Genomic DNA, 17,243 nt, shown 5'->3' on the forward strand with positions numbered 1-17,243 from the left:
ATGTCGCCATAAATCCCGCGCACAAAAGCTTCGAAACCCAATAATTGCTGATGAAAATGCCATGAGTTTAATATACACAAACACCTGTAATTTGTTTCCGAATTAAACTGCAGGTATTTAACCTTATTTTCTGCACATCGCGCGGACATACAGACCTGCGCCGGTGTAAGAAAATGGTTAGGGCTCTCTGATAAAATGCGGTCAATTTGGATTGACGCTACTTCAGGGCTTCAAGTCAAGTGATGTAAATAGGAATCTGGCTTGCAAGGCAAAGCCCTCACGGGGAGGGGTGGTCCTCGCCGGACAAGCAACGGAAAGATGGCCAGACAGTGCCCTCAAAGCCAAACCGTGCAGTCTTAGCTGGTGAGACTCCAGCAGTTAAACCCGACACACCCTCTGGGTTCCGCAACTTGCCTCATCGTTCCTGGTGCCTCCATTTGACAGTGTGAAAAGCGATAGGTTCACCACAGACGTGAGAGGCGTGTTAGAGTCGAAAGGTATTTTATATCAACGCACGGACAGAACCCGGCTGATTGCAGTGCACGACCTAAAAATAAACCTTGAGAAACTTTTGACGCACCTCCTTGCACCGGGAGTGGTTAGATAGCCAGTTAGTTGATTAGTTAGGATTGCGCTCCAGATCTTGACCCGACTCCAATTCCATCCGAGTGGAGTTAATCCTCATCTGTTTCGGGTTCAGGATTCGCACCATTCAGGCCCGCTCGGATTCTGATGATGCTGCGGTTTCAATGTGACAGACGTCCGAAAATACAAGGCATCGTACGCCCGCGCTTGCGCACAAAAGCGAGCTATTTTCTCCAGACTGCAATACTACACGCACGATGTGCGATATAAAGAGAAAACATTGAGAAAAAGCCGTCAAAGCACCAACCCCTCTTCCCTCTCGCTCTCACACGCACTCACGCACACTCATTCACACATACACTCACACACACACGCACGCACGCACCCATACATTCGCGGGCGCACTCACACATGCACTCACACTCAAGCGCACTCACCCACACACACACACTCACACCACACGCGCGCTGAAAAGAACTGGTGTCAGCTCGGCTCAGTAGGTAGCACTCTCTCCTCCATGTCAGAAGATTGTGGGTTCGACCCCCACGTGCGGACTTGGACTCACAGGACACAAGGGCTTGACCCTACAGTGCAACGCCCACATGAAAGGCGCTATACAGCAACAACTTGCACTTATACAGCGCCCTCCATCTCATCTCAGAGCTCTATATCAAATGTAACTATAATTCATCGTTCGTCTTGTAGGTGCAGATAATCTGCCACGTTTGCCAACGTAGCAGCGTTGACTTGATTTCAACGCCTTCACGTTTTAACGTGCCTTTCCCACCCTCTCGCCCTATTCCTAGTGGAGAAATTGCTGAGCCGTGTCCTGCAGTCTTGTTACTCAAAATAGCTACCGGCCCCAGCATTTGGACGCAGTTGGGATCGGAGGCAACGGTGCTCTGGGGCTCTGCCGTGCGCGAGGAGAGGCGCGCGCTAAATGCAAGTTGTTGTTGTTGTTGTTGGGTTCTTTATAGAAAACCGGTTGATTTCCAGACTCGTGATTGGATCTCCTATTGGAAGGAGGGCTTATCGTTTTAATTCGGTGCAACGGCAGACGGACTTTTTTTTATTTAAAAACATTACAATTCACCGATATAAAGCAACATTTTTTTCCTCCCCCTCTTTGCGTTTTTTTCACCCGCAGCGGGGGGGGGAGGAGGGGGGGAAGGGGTTGGGGGGGGGGAGGGAAGGAGAGAGGGAAGGGCGGAGGGTGGGGGGAAAGAGAAATGAAAACACTGTTTTGTTTTGTTTTTTTGTTTGTCTTTCGCCGACCGCGACTCGCGACCCGCGACCCGCGACGTGACTGCGTGCGCGTGAGTGGGACTCGGAACCTAGTCGTGTCTTTTGCTCTCCGTGAACCTATTTTTGCCCCCGGGCTTCGGCGCGCCGGGTTTCTTGTGGCCGCTCTCGACACCGTCGCGCTCGTCAGCCCTGACCGGCCCGAGCTGCTGCTTGCTATGGCCGTCGTATTCTTTGTGCCCTTTGTAATCGTGCTTTCGGCTGACGTCGTCGCCCCGTGGCTTGTTCCTCCCGTACGGCTTGTGCTTTTCAAAGTCTCTGGCTTGGCCTTGGTGTTTTCTGTACGTATCTTGTTTGGCATTTTTGTCATACTTCCTGGGAGAGCTGTGATTAAATTTACCCCCCTTATCACGGGCCTCTTCTTTGCCCTTGTAAAATTTCTTGTCCTCCCCTTCTTTGAAGTGCGGCTCCTTCAGCCCTCTGTGCTTTTCCGACTTGTGTTCTTTTTTGAAGTGTTTATCGTCTCTCTTCTCGGGTTTGGGTTTGGGTTTGTGTTTGTGTTCTTTCCCCGGTCCGGTCTTTGAGGCTGAGTTGCTGCCGTCTTTTGGCTTGAAACCGCCCCTCGGAACCTTTATGTCCTTAGCTTGCGGAGAGGGCTTCCTCTGGGCTGCCTCGTCCTTCGGTCTCTCGTGGCGTTTTCTGGCGTCCGTTCGGGCCGGGGCAGCGAAGGGAACCTTTTTCTCGTGCTCCGCAACTTTCTCGGGTCCTGAAATGTGTCCCCGATCCTCGAACGCAGTCCTTACGTCCTAGGGCAAGGAAACAAGGTCATCCGTCTTTGCCATCGCAGGAGCTGAAATATTATTTTTTTTCGCGTTCAGCCTTTCTGGCCCCAGCTTTCCCGCAGACCCTCCTCTTTGACCGCGCCTTCGTTCACCTTCCTACCCCCACCCACCCTCCCTGCCCTCCACCCCCATCCTGATCCTAACCCCCAGATTCCTTGATTGTCCAGCGCTTTGGGATGTCCTCCTGATCTGAAAGGCGCTGCACAAATGTAATTAACGTGCAGTGTTAGATGTTCTCTCTAACCCCCCATCCCTGGCCATTGTGCGCGCGCATGTGTGTGCACATGTGTGTGTATGTGCGTGTGCGTGTGTGTGCCGCACTGAATCGTAAGTCTCAATATTCAATCATATCTGCTACAATATTATAGGAATAATATTGGATGAGAAAGTAACGAGGCACCAAATTTCTCATGGTTTTAGCTTTAAGACCATATACGTGTCTTCAGAGTGTGATTATATATATATATACATATACTTTTTAAAAATTCTCAAAATCCCCCTGAAATTAGAAGACTTTTTTTTACAACAATACCCCATAAGGGACAGGTTTCCCAATTAAGGTTGAATTTTGTTGTCGTGGTTCCCTGCCCAAACCCCCAGCCTCCCCCACCACCACTCCTCCTGTGGGTGAAGCAGTTTGAGACGTCCTCCCGATGTGAAAGGTGCTACTTATAAGCACCACCTGTGCTGTGATCTTTCCTCCAGCTTCGTTAGTTGTCCCTTCATCCTCAATGGCGTTCTCAACAGACTCCCCCCGGGCACTCTCCCTTCTAGTCTCCTGGACACCAACTGATGAAACTAGACGCCTGTGCTTGGCGTGCTGTCATGCGTGTCAGCCTGGCTCAGTGCTAGGGCTCCCTTTCTCGCCTCCGAGTCAGAAGGTTGTGGGTTCAAACCCCTACGTCGGGACTTGGAATCGCACCGTCTAAGCTGACGCCCCAACGCAGCGTTGGGGGTGTGTTGCATTGTCGGAGGTGCCGTCCTTCGGGTGAGTCGTAAAAACAGGTAGAGGTCCCGCCTGCCTGTTCGGGTGGATGTTAACGATCCCACGGCACTGTCTCTCTCCCGGTGTCCTGGCCGACAATCCCCCCACCCCCCCACAAAAAAAATTGGTCACTCACTCCATAGCTGTTTACGGGACACTGCTGTGCACAAATTGGCTGCTACGTTTGTCTGAGCAAAAACACGCACAGCTTCACAGAAAACTCTGTGAGGTGCCTCAGGATGATTCGATGTGATAAGACTCTATATCAAACACTCGGTAAAAGACCTGACTGGTATGTTCTACGTTCTTGTTTTAAAGGTTCCCCGTTTCTTACCAGGGTCAAATCGTCATCATCTGGAAGCCCGTTGTCAGAGTAGGACAACATGGAATCAGCCTCGTCGTCTAGTTCAAAAACACCTGCAAGAATAGTCTTTGTGAGAAATCATGGCACTGTTCTCACCAGTCACCATCGGTTCTTAACTGAGTGTCGTTGTCTCTGAAAAAGGGATAATACTACTAACAATAATGATTCTTGCATTTGATATAGCTTTGAGACATCTCAAAGGCGCTATATCAAAAGCAAGGACTCTTCTTTTTATTATTATTTCGTTATATGCACTGTAAAATCTGTCTCTCGTCACTCGATTGCACGTGTTTTTATTTGTAAAGAACAACAATCAATGAAGGGGACTATAAGAGACCTGTTTAAGGTGATTCTGTATCTCATCCTGTAGCCATTTGTGCTTCAATCTTTTGCAAATTTTACAAAAGGAATCGAGAGTGAGGAGAGATCCCACTTTAAGAGACAACGACGCAGTATAAAAGGACACTGGGAAAGGACACACAGGGCAGATATGTGCTTATTGGAGGAGGTTTGGATTGTAATCAAGACTCAGATAAACTTACTAGCGGAAAAGTACTTGGTGAGTGCTTGCTACACCGAGGGTTGGGTGTAATGAAACCCGAGCAACAGTTGCATTTCAGAATATTAACCTCTCAATGGGATTGTCCTGTGAGAGCAGATGTCCCTTGTTCAACTGAAAGCGGGTGAGACGTCTGTTTCAATGAGGACCGTAAAACCTATCAAAGGTACAGTCCGGTGGGAGCTCTTACCTGCGATCACCTGCACTCCCATGGTCAGAAGCACAATCACTGTGGCCACTATAAGACACCTGTTTAAGGTGATCCCCGCCAAGGGATCTTCTTCTCCGGCAACTTTCGCTTCGATCTTTTCGACGCCCAATCTTGGCAGCTTCACTGGGGAAACAGAGAGGGAAAACGTCAGCTTGCCGTGACTCTCGTTGCCTTCCCGTTCCGTCCTGTATTCTCGGATCGATTCGATGACGATTAAAAATACAACATTCGATTCGATTTTAAAACATGACGTGCTGGGACTCAGCGCAACTCTTGTCAAGTAGAAAAATAAGAAGAAGAATTTTGGTCTCTCAAACCATGACTGTTTGTGGGACGTCGTTGGGCGCATTTGCCTGTCGCGTTTCGCCCACATAATACACAATCAATTCGCTTTACCGTATACCCCGTGATGTGCTTCGATACGTGATAAGGCGCTATCCCAAATGCAAGGATTATTACTAAGTACCAGTAGTTTTGTATGAGAATTTTTAGTCTTTAGCTTAACACGGTAGCAGGTTACAGTCCTTATACACAACACCTTCTCCTGTCTTTTTACTGCTCTGTTTCGTATCCTTTGCTGTTTCGGTGATTGTTTTCTGCGGTGCCTTCTGTCTGTCGCTTCTGCGTCTTGAGTTTTCTGTCCTTATTTCTTCTATTTGCAACTCGTCCTTTTCCTTCTCTGTGTCCTGCAAAACAGGCGACAACAACAAGAACAACGACAACAAATTCCATTTGTACAGCGCCTTTCACGTCGGGAGGACGTCCCAAGGCGCTGGACAGTCAGGGATTTGGACCTGAGCAGAGGGTTGGGATCAGGGGGTGGGTGGTTGAATGCATGGCATATGGATAAGTACATAAATATTGACAGCATGATGACTTAAGTGATAGTGACTAGTTAAGCCAGGGTTGAGTTATGAGTTTACTGTATTGATGCTGCCGTTGGTGCAAACCAATCTACGCTTTAAACCGAGTTTGTTCTTGAACACAACAGTCGTGGTCACTTACGTCTGATTTCTCGCTGATCTTTTTACTCTTCTTCAAAATCTGAACATCTGCAGTGAAAGGACGACCCGTTAGATAATCCTCGCGGTTTCCCCATAACTCATTCCCGTGCGCCTCTGTAAACCCCGTCGTGAAAACTCGGCCTCTACTTGTACGGTCACAGGTGATTGTGGACAAGGCGATCAACTTAATCAAGCGAGACCATTCCTCTAACACTGGGATTTCCTCATTAAATCAACCAACCGTCTCGCAACCACCCTAGATTGAAAGTGCCGTCTTGTAATGATGTATAAATATTCCCCGAAAAATCCAGTCCCTTCTAACCTTTATTTTTTGGGGGGGGGGGGGTCAGCCGAGTGTCTTGACACACGCGCGGAAACCCCTCACCGTGCTTAAGGGGGCTCCAAACCAAACTGACAATTCCATGCGTCTCAACCCACCTACACGTGGAAATTCCCAAGGTGGCTATCGGAAGGGAATGCGCACTCTCTTTCCCTGGAGTACGTTGGGCGAACCGCTTGGAATCTAACCTGCTAAAACCACATAGCTTGCCCTTGAACGAAACCCTCACGCGAGGAGCTGGATGAAACAGTTGGTGCCGAGTCAACCTTTCCAATCTCGATCAAAGTGTTTTTTTTTCATTCATTCCAACACATTATTTCTGCAATTTGCTGACCCAAGCTCACCTTGACGTCGCGATGGCTCTGCTTGCGGAGGTAATTCTTGTATTGCTTCGGCGAGATCTTCCTCGACTGATTTGAAGATATCTTCCTCCATGTCGGAACCCTCTGAAGGACGGAAAGAGCACCTTAACCCTCCGTGGCACACACTCGACCACGATCTATCCCCGACCGCGTTTCTTTTGTGTCACATTACTTTGCCTCGCGTCCGCAGCGCGCATTTACTGTTTTATTCACAGTCGGGATTCACGTTGCAAAACAAAAACAGAAGTGGCTGGGGAGCACTCAGCGGGTCAGGCAGCATCTATGGAGAAAGGAAAGCGAGTCAACGTTGTGGGTCCTTCGTCAGAACTGTGGGAAAACTGGATGAGAAAAGGATCAGGTATTTGGTGGAATCCTGCAGTCGTTGCACTTGTCATTGAGTGAACACAAATTCTCACCTCACAATTTCTTAAGGCGGCTCAAGGCAGAGCGAACGCACAAAAACTACAATAATGATCATGATAATTAATAATAGCTTCCTTTTTGGTTCTGTTTTCCTATGTTCCTAATGTGTCGATGCTGAGTATTTCATGGTGTCTGTTGTACAGAGTTAGTGCTGTCACTTTGGGTTAATAATAATAATAATAATAATAATCCTTGCAGTTAATATTGTGCCTCATCACGTCGTCGAGACACCTCAAAGCGCTTCGCAGGACGTACTGTAAAGTGCAGTGACTGTGTATTTCGTGGGCGAAACGCGGCAGCCAATTGCGCACAGTTAATGACTTTAAGATTAAGAATTAAGATGGTTGTCAAAAGAACCAGAAGGGGAGAGGAGGAGAATTTTTTTCGCACAGCGAGTTGCGCCGACTGGAAGGGTGGTGGAAGCCGATTCGATAACAACACCCAAGACAGAAGTGGATGGGCATTTGGGGAGGACAAATTTGCAAGGCTACGTACGGGAAGAGAGCCGGGGAGCGGGATTAATCTGGATAGCTCTTTCAAAGAGTAGGCACAGGCAAGATGGACCAAAAATGGCCTCCCTCTGAGCTGTATAATTCTTCTTATGTTGTTATTATTATAATTCTATGATTCTATAAAGTACATCTTGGGTACTCAAGCTGCACTACGAGGATCGCCCAGGCCACGGCGCTCACACAGAGCATTTTCAATTGAAAATCCTCAGTGTTATTGGGGTTTAATTCCCTGCACGTGCAGAGCTCGGCATTTTTCCCGATTGACTTCCACTTAAATAACTACAGTGGAGGGCAGGAGCTGTACCGGAATATCATGGCTCCCAAACATTTTTTTCCCCCTGTTGGGAAGTCGGGGGGTGGAATATGATAATAATAAGTCTTGCGTTTGATACAGCGCCTCATCACGTCTTCGAGACGTCTCAAAGAGCTTCACAGGGTATCCTGCAAAGTGTCGTGACTGTGTGTTTTATGGGCGAAAGGCGACAGCCAATTGCGCACAGCAATGTCCCATAAGCAGTCATGGATTGAGTGATCACATTATTATTATTATGATTATTATTATCATCATAATAATTATTATTAACTTGCCCAAGGTTTGGCCCTGCCCGGGAATGAAAACCAATGGGTGGGGGGGGGGGAGGTTTATGAAATATATACTTCTCTGTGACATTTAATCATGAGGCAAAACAGCACTGACTGCGCCTTAGAGCCAAACAATGTCTTTCCTCCCCAAAATAAACAGAAACCTTAGCCAGACGGCGGAAGCAGAAGGTGTCGTTTGTTTCAAGAACAAATTTCTGTTAGGAAATAATATCGCGGGACACAACAGCATATAGGTTTGGGACACGACATGTCAAGCGGCTGCCAGGATGGCGGATGGCGAACTCGATGGACCTTGGTCTTCTCTCGCCTAGAAAATTGGTACGTTCTTAGAAAACAGATGCACTGAAAACGTGAGAGAGGTTACGTGTGCTCTGTTGCAGCGGGAACGGTGATCGTGATATGACAGTGCTGGGGAATAGGGAACAGAAAATCTTTTAAAACCTCGAATCCCAGAGCACTCGTGTTCCAAATCTCAAATAATAGATTCTCCAAATTTGGATTCCGAGGGTATTTAGGATAAAACCACAGAGGACGAGGCTCATATTAGAGTTGCCAAGGTAACTCGGCAGACCGGGAGAATGTTCTAAGTGTTCTGAGGTCTGGTGGGGAATGTAAGTTTAAGCTCCTGCTAGAAATCTGGCCGATCGATAATAGTTATCATCAATCCACCCCAACACGCGCGCGCGCGCACACACACACACACACACACACACACACACACACTTACTCACACGCGCGCACTCACTCACACACACACTTACACGCTCACACACACACGCTTGCACACACGCGCTCACGCAAGCACACGCTCGCACAAGCACACGCTCACACAAACACGCGCTCACACAAACACGCGCTCACACAAACACACGCTCACACACACACACTCATACAAACACACACACACATGCTCACACACACACACACACAGAACGACCTGGCGATCTGTTCAGCCATCGCCACAAATTTTTTTTTACAGCCAGAAGTTTCAAATGATATAAAATTGGACTAAGGTGCTGTCGTACTAATAATCGTGATGATAATCATCCTTGCAATTGGTACAGCGCCTTTCACGTCAGGAAGGGAGGGCTCGAAGCGCTTCACAGGATATAATGTAAAGCGAAGTGACTGTGTTGCTTTGTGGGCAAATTGGCAGCAATGTCCCGCAAACAACTACGCAGTGAGTCACCAATTTTATCTGGCGGGTGGGGTGGGGTGGGGTGGATTGTTGGGCAGGACACCAAGAGATACGCTCCTCTCCTTATGAATAGTGTCACGGGACCTTTAACCTCCACCTGATTTAATGTGGAGTAACGTGCAGTCACCTACAAAAAAAAAGCCGTCGCGGACTTGTCCTGCGGAAGCATTTTGAGAAATCCCCACCTCGGCGAAGGGAGTCTGTATCAAACGTACGGATTAGGATTGATATCTCAAGCTCCGCAGCGTGTTGATTTGCCTCCTGCAGCCCCGCAAACGGTCAACACTGTGCACATCCAGAGGCTGACTGTAAGTCGGGCAAAAGTTACGCGTGTTTTCTTGAAGCTAGAGTCGCCTATTGTAAATACAGGCTGCTTCCTCTTTGAGCGGAGTGGCTGAGAGTTGACTGTAACAACAACAACAAGATTCCATTTATAAAGCGCCTTTCAAGTCAGGAGGACGTCCCAAGGCGCTGCACAGTTGGGTCATGACCCGAGCAGGGGGGAAATGGTCAGGGTGAAGGGAGGGAAGGGAGGGAGCGAGGAGGGGGGAAATGGTCAGGGTGAGGGGAGGGAAGGGAGGGAGCGAGGAAGGGGGAAATGGTCAGGGTGAGGGGAGGGAAGGGAGGGAGCGAGGAGGGGGAAATGGTCAGGGTGAGGGGAGGGAAGGGAGGGAGCGAGGAGGGGGAAATGGTCAGGGTGAGGGGAGGGAAGGGAGGGAGCGAGGAGCGGAGAAATGGTCAGGGTGAGGGGAGGAAAGGGAGGGAGCGAGGAGGGGGAAGAGAGTCGAGAGGGGAGCTGAAAGGCTGTAAGGCAGAATAAGTCATATAAGTCGTGACTGAAGACCCTTCCTCGTCGACCGTGCCTACGGTCACCTCCCACCCTCTCCCCCCACCCCCCGCGACGCCCTGCCACCCGGCTCAGCACTGCACTCCGCCACTCTGGGACGCTCCCGGTGTGAGGGGCGCTGTGTAAACGCAAGTTATTTTTCCTGGCAGTATTGGAATCGCCTCTTTCCAAGCTGTGCCGTATCCACTTGCCCATTATTTACTGTGGGAGCCTTTGACAGTGAATGAATGGCACGGGACTTTTCATACACAGGAGGCAATGTAGCCAAACCCGAAAATATCTTCCCCGACATCTATCCCACCCGCAGGTTAGCAATCGCAAACGCAAACCCTGGGCTGAGTTTCTGCTCTCTTCAGTCGCTGACGCCGATTATAACTCTTTATTGCTGCCTCGGAAGAGATTATGTTACTCCACTCGAGACCGAGGGCAGAACCTGGGGCCTTCCTGATGTATGTAACACATCAGCTCCTCCCTGGACAACTTGCCGAGCAATCAGAGAGGCCCACGTGCATTTATAATAATAATAATAATAATGATAATCATAATAATCCTAGAGTGTGACATAGCGCCTTATCGCGTCTTCGAGACATGTGGAATTCCTGCTTTAAAGGAATTATTATCCCCGGAAAAGCCATCCGCCAATCGTCTAACAACCGGGTTCCTACTTACAGCTGGGTAAATAGAGGCGTGTGGCGTAAGGAATCTTGCCCAACGTTTCGCCCTGCCAGGAATAGAAGCCCAGGTCCTCCCGCTCGCGAGGCGAGTGCTCTCACTGCTAAGCTACAGGACTCCATTTATAGGTCGTGATGAGCTACCCTATAAATTGTTGACCAAATACACAGAGTTGAAGTTGTCAGGTTCGCAAAAAGTCTGTGACATCTCTTTCCCCCACTTGTGGACATCACTTTGTGCTCTCATAGCCAAATAAAGAATCTGAGGCGCACGACCATTGGCCCAACGCATCAGTGCTGTGTGAGTGAATCGTAATTACACGCCCAAGCATCAATTGGCATTGAGTTTTAACCTGCGTTCACAGCTGAGTTGTTGTTGTTGTACGTCCTCCTGACGTGAAAGGCGCTACGCAAATGTAACTTGTTGTTGTTGTTTTAGCCACTCACAAATCATGGTTGCCACAAACCTGTCACTGGGTTCTGCTTTCACATCTGTTTGTTGTGGTTAAAAACAAATCTCCAGACATTTTGATGCACTTGACTCACAGGCAGTCTGTAACAAGAGCCTCCTGTATTAAGTCTCGCCCAGCAATTATTGCGTTACATGTTTGGAAACCCTCGAATGCCTTAGTATGAACAGATTCATTAGGCGGGTCAAACTGGAAGCGTGTTCCGCAGCTTAATACTGTACCGCAGCTTAATACTGTACCTCCCTCCCTACAGTAAACTTCTGATAACCCCACCCTTAACTTGTCTCAAGTTGTCACTCCGACTCCTCAGTCATCACTCTGTCAACATCCCGGCCACATGTATTTATAATAATAATAATAATAATCCTTGCATTTGATATAGCGCTTTTCACGTCGGGAGGACGTCCCAAAGCGCTTCACAGAACACACTGTAAAGTGAATTGACTGTATATTTGTGGGCGAACGCGGCAGCCAATTGCGCACAGCAATGTCCCACAAACAGTCGTAGATTGAAAATGACCAATTTATTATTGTTTTGTTTTTTTGGAGGGATTATTATTATGCTCTGTGTGGAGTAAGGAAACTTGCCCAAGGTTTCGCCTTACGTATGCCTAACTCGCCACTCCTGGTAACTCATCACCGAGTCATTGCAGTGAATTGTTACCAGGAAGTTACTGGTCATTAATGGTTACTGGAATGGTTTCGGTGCCAAACGACGCTGTTGGCTCTTTATTGGTCATTGTCGTGTTCGCTAACACTTGCCATTCCGCTTGTCGTATTTCTTCCATTTCTTTTCCCCTTTTCGCTTGTTATTACCGTGGATTCTTTCCCCGTGTGATCTGCTGTCATTATTGCATTTGCCCCGACACACACGCACACACACGCGCACACGCGCGCACACACACACACACACACAAGGCAGAGCTAGCGATATTATATCAGTTACAACGCAACCCATGTTAACAGCTGAATCCTCGGGAGCGTACGTCAGTGAATACGCGTCAGGAACAACTGCGGCAGAACAAAATCAAAGAATGCATTTCAAATATTTTCTAAGAAATCGCTAATAATTTACTGACGCATAACAATAATTTGAAATCTGATTGTGTTTAACGTTAAAGGGATTCTTTCTTTCTCTCTCTCTCTCTTTCTCTCTTTCTCTCTGTCTGTCCTCTCTCCCTGGAAAATGCTCAATGAGTTTTACTCCTGCTGACAGCCGTACCACAATCAGGCACTTATTTTTGGTGGGACAGTATTAATAACAATAATCGTTGCATTTGACACAGCGCCTTATCGCGTCTTCGAGACGTCTCAAAGAGGTTCACAGGATACACTGTAAAGTGAATTGACTGTACACTTTGTGGGCGAAACGTAGACAGAAGTTCTCATCCAACTATACTGCGGCTCTGGGACACCAGACCTGTCCTTAATTTCCCCGCTCCCCATTCACACATATTTTAGTACGTCTTTCAGTGGAGTAATTTTCGTCATCCCAAAAACCCATCAGCTTCTTTAACCTTTTCATTATAACTCAGTGCACAGCAATATATAATGACAATAACAATTCATAAGCCCAAATTTTAAATGTTTAACTCATTTATTTTATTAATATATCAATATTCCAGCGCCTTGGGGTGTCCTCCTGATGTGAAAGACGCTATACATATGTAATTTGTTGTTGTTATTGTTATATATATGTTCAAAGCACTGCTTTTCCTCTTACCTTATCACCTCTAGTGAATGACCTTGGACCTTCCACAGGACAAGTATACAATACAATACAAATTACATTTGTATAGCGCCTTTCACGTCGGGAAGACATCCCAAAGCCCTGGACAGTCAGGGATTTGGACCCGAGCTGGGGGTCGAGATCAGGGAGGGTGGTGGGCAGGGAGGGCAGAAGGTTGGCCGAAGACTCACATTTACCTTGAAACCAATCTATTTGGGAATCTGGTTGGATGACACTATCTATTGATGAGACTCTCTAGCATTCACGAACAACATTTAAAGTGTTCCCTCATCCGTAGAGACTTTTTCTAAGAAAAAAAGACAGCATTGACACTTTACAGTTTTAAAAACTGATAAGAAAACTCAAAAAAAAAAGACAATTCCTGGCCCCGCTGACTTGAGACGCCTTGTCCTAGCAAATGAATAAGTGCGCTAAGGTTCCTTCCCACCTCCCATCCCGTTCACTCACACAATTCCAAATAATTACTCTGCACATTAAAACAGGACCAAACACGTGGAAACGCACGATTCTGTTTTCTTTCACCACGGTCGCCCCTCGGTTGTCTCGGGGCAGGATTGCTTAGCTGGATCTGCACACTCTCTAGTTTCAGATTGCAACGCTTTCCAGAAATAGCTACACACTCCAGAGGCAACGAAAATGGGTATCGAGAGCAATGACTCGCGAGTCAAAAGCTCCCCAAAGCAAAAGAAACACATCCTCAAAAGGGACTCACGTCTTGCCTGCGGGCTGAGGTAAACTCGTCGCGTGTTTAAAAAAGCTCCTTGTTTTATGCAGCGCAGAGGACTCTTGACTGTCCCTCTCCTTGGCTCCGTCTCAGACTGGGATTGATGCGAAGCAACAGGTGCCAGTTCCGGTAAGAATCAAAATATCAGCCAATCATGTCAGATACCATCAAACCCTCACAGCAACTAATGACAGCAACTCAGGGACTAACTGACTGACTGACTGACTGACTGACTAGCTGACTGACTCGGCTGTTGGAATAGGCTGAGGTTTAAGTGGGCACAGCTCTCAGTAACTCGCCCGTCGCTTTCAAGTCTTGGAGCAACTTGCAACGAGACCTTATTATAAATCGCTGTGCTTTATGAGATTTCTTAGCCACCACGTTCCCCCAGGCGCGAGGCAGAGAAGATGAGGTTCATCCATTGCGAACCTAAACCAGTCCGTCCTCTCGTTCGGCCCGCCTAGTAAATCTGCTCCTAAAGAGATTCACCAAACTTCGCTCTTTCTTCCTTAATTTTCCTCTACACTTAAACCTTCTCTGGAGGCCTTCACTGGTCTTTCCTCTCAGTGGCTCCCCTCGCAACTGGGCAGCTATTTGAAGCTCGCTGTACAAAATGTCATGAGACAGAATGACAATATAACATCTGGGCAAAACGTGATTTTCCCCTCTGCCAAGTCACTGGTATTGTCACTCACAGCACAGTTTACACTGAAGATTAGCAATGACTGATTGTACTTGTTTTATATAATAGAAATACTTTCTCATTCTGTACCAATTTCCCCATCTGCCTGGGTCATTATCATTACACGGACAGAAATGATCATTTCCAAGGCCCCGTCTGCCTGTTCAGGAGGATAGTAAAGGTCCCGTGGCACTATCGGAAAAGAAAAGGAATATTGTTAAAGTGGTGATGGGATTCCGCGTGTGTCAGACACCAAAAAAATATATAAAGAGAGTTTGTTCTGGTGCCCTGGCCAACAATTCCCCCTCCCCCCAGATATAAATCAGTCATTCACTTCATTGCTGTGCACAAATTAGCTGCTGCGTTCACCTCCAAATACAGTCACTGCACTTTGCAGTGATATCTTTGTCACTGCGTATCTTTGAGGTGTTTCAACGGAGCGATAACAGGCTCCAGCAAATGCGAGGACCATTACTATTATTACCATCGCCGCAAAGAGCTAAGAGTGGCAATTCTACTCCCTGGGACTTCAATACCATTTCAAATAGGGTGAATCGGTGACAATCTGGGACACTAAATTACAACTAATTATAATTCAGCAATTAGCATGCATACGGTGACTGCGCTGGGAAATAAAAAGGTAGGCCAGCTGAATGGGAGCTGAGATTGAAACGTGCAATCCTTGTGCAAACACTGTTTTGCTCCTTGACCGTAAGCTGTGAGCGGGCAAGAACACAAGTGAGCAGAGAGGAGAGAGTGGGCAGAGAGCAGGAGGCTACAGAGGTATAGATGAAGCAACGAGGTGAGCTTTGAGCATTATAAAAAATCGCTGAATAACCTACTCAAACCCTCCGATAATTGTAAATCAGGCAATAGGGCCCCATCTGCTGGTCAAAGACGTTGACCCAATTTTCTTGATGACTCCAGACATTGATTGACATACGTACGAGATCATAGACAGAACCCGACAGCAACCAAATCTCAAACGTCGGGTCGATTTAACCCATCGCCGCTTTGTGGCTGAAGAACAGTCATAAAAATTACTCTCGAGATAGCTACACGTCCCCTGCCGTTTGCGTGCATCTGTGCGCAATTGGCTGCCGCGTTTCGCCCACAAAATATTCAGTCAATTCACTTCACAGTATATTCTGTGAAGCGCTTTGAGACGTCTCAACGACGCGATAAGGCGCTGTATCGAAATGAAAGGATTATTATTATCTCCAGCCTCTGCTTACTGTTGTTTTTCTATTGAGCGAGCAGGAAAACAAGTTTGAAAGGTGCCGGGGGAACGAAAAAACAGAAACCTCTTTGCTTTCTGAAATTAAAAGCGGCACTGCTCGAGTGTCAGGTTCTCTGCTTTTCAGTCCTGGTGGTCCTGTAATGTAAAAGCAGCAAAAAGAGAGTTTTTCTCTTTGTCTAAAGATACCATGAGATGGGTACCACCATCTTCTGCAAGTCCTCACATACACACACGTGGCTGTGGTGCACATGTCAGGCGATCACCAGGATGTGTGTCTACAGCAGAGTATCGCAGTGAGAAATGAGAGCCATTATGTCCTCCACTGTTACAGCTCACATCATGGGTTACAGGTCAAAAGGAACCTTCTCCTCTAGTTTATTGCCAGCAGAATATTCTGTGGCTATTATATTATATTATATTATATTATATTATATTATATTATATTATATTATATTATATTATATTATATTATATTATGTTGACAACAGATTGTTGTGGGTCAATACAGTGGTTACAGCACTCGCCTCGCAAGCGAGAGACCTGGGTCCAATTCCCAGCAGGGCGAAACCTTGGCCAAGTTTCCTTACTCCACACGCCTGATAATAATCCCTCAAGGAAAAAAAAACCCCAAAATAATTTGGTCACTCAATCCACGGCTGTTTGTGGGACGCTGCTGTGCTCGATTGGCTGCCGCGTTTCGCCCACCAAATAAGTTATATGTATAAATACACGAAGATGACTTAAGTGGTAGTGACCAGTTAAGCCAGGGTTGAGTTATCAGGAGTTTACTGTACATAGTGCATTGGTAATTCAGGCTATATGATGGTCTCAATATAGCCTGTTCTATTAACTTTGTGTGTGAGTTTATGTGAGCTTCCCTTGAGCCCTCAATCTCGCCTCCGCTCAATCTGCCTTCAAACCCCGCTACAAAACCTACATCCTCAGCTGTGCCCTATTGTCACCTCCTCTTTCAACAACAACAACAACATTACATTTTTGTAAAGCGCTTTTCACGTCGGGAAGACGTCCCAAGCCCTGGACAGACAGAATTTCGGACGCGAGCTGGGGGTCGGGACCCGGGAGGGTGGAGGGCAGGGGGGGTGAACAGGGAGATCAAAAGCACGATCGAAGAGGAGGGTCTTGAGATGGGTCTTGTAGGTGGCGAGGGGAGGAGGTGAGGCGGAGGGACTGCGGGACGAACTTCCAGAGGGTGGGGGCAGAGTGGCAGAAGGCCCGCCCGCCAATGGTGGGGTGAGCGAGGTGGGGGACGTGAAGCAGCCTGGAGCCCGCTGAGCGGAGGGAGCGAGCAGGATGGTAGGTGGTTAGAAGGTCGCAGATGTCGGGGGGAGCGAGACCATGGAGGGCTTTGAAGGTGAAGACCAGGATCTTGAACCGTATCCTCTGTGTGATGGGAAGCCAGTGGAGTCGGGCGAGGATGGGGGGGTGATAGGGTCACGGAGACTGGTGCGGGAGAGGACATGAGTTCTGGACGATCTGCAGCCTACGGAGGGAGGAGTCGGGGAGGCTGACAAGCAGGGAGTTTGCATAGTCGAGCCTCGATGTCATGAAAGCACGTATGAAGGTTTCGGCAGCCTGCGGTGAGACAGTGGCGGAGCCGGGCGATGTTGT

General features: G+C 47.8%; 1 protein-coding gene across 2 annotated transcripts; it reads right to left on the minus strand.

Annotated features, from left to right (window-relative positions):
* Positions 1 to 1,816: 1,816 nt before the first annotated feature.
* LOC103181922 (junctional sarcoplasmic reticulum protein 1-like) lies at positions 1,817 to 13,830 on the minus strand. Of its 2 annotated transcripts, none has more exons than XM_007898711.2 (7): positions 13,681 to 13,830; positions 6,477 to 6,578; positions 5,794 to 5,840; positions 5,327 to 5,474; positions 4,768 to 4,911; positions 3,989 to 4,071; positions 1,817 to 2,633 (listed from the first exon to the last, which is right to left on the minus strand). In XM_007898711.2, the coding sequence occupies exons 2-7, from the start codon at positions 6,565 to 6,567 to the stop codon at positions 1,920 to 1,922; spliced, it is 1,227 nt and encodes a 408-aa protein (XP_007896902.2). In that variant the 5' UTR covers positions 6,568 to 6,578; positions 13,681 to 13,830; the 3' UTR covers positions 1,817 to 1,919. The 2 variants fall into 2 exon arrangements, with proteins under 2 accessions (XP_007896902.2, XP_042198628.1); XM_042342694.1 differs by lacking the exon at positions 13,681 to 13,830 and adding an exon at positions 13,473 to 13,491.
* Positions 13,831 to 17,243: the final 3,413 nt, after the last annotated feature.

The sequence above is a fragment of the Callorhinchus milii genome, unplaced genomic scaffold, assembly GCF_018977255.1.
Source record: "Callorhinchus milii isolate IMCB2004 unplaced genomic scaffold, IMCB_Cmil_1.0 Scaffold21, whole genome shotgun sequence".
In the NCBI taxonomy this organism is placed as follows: domain Eukaryota; kingdom Metazoa; phylum Chordata; class Chondrichthyes; order Chimaeriformes; family Callorhinchidae; genus Callorhinchus; species Callorhinchus milii.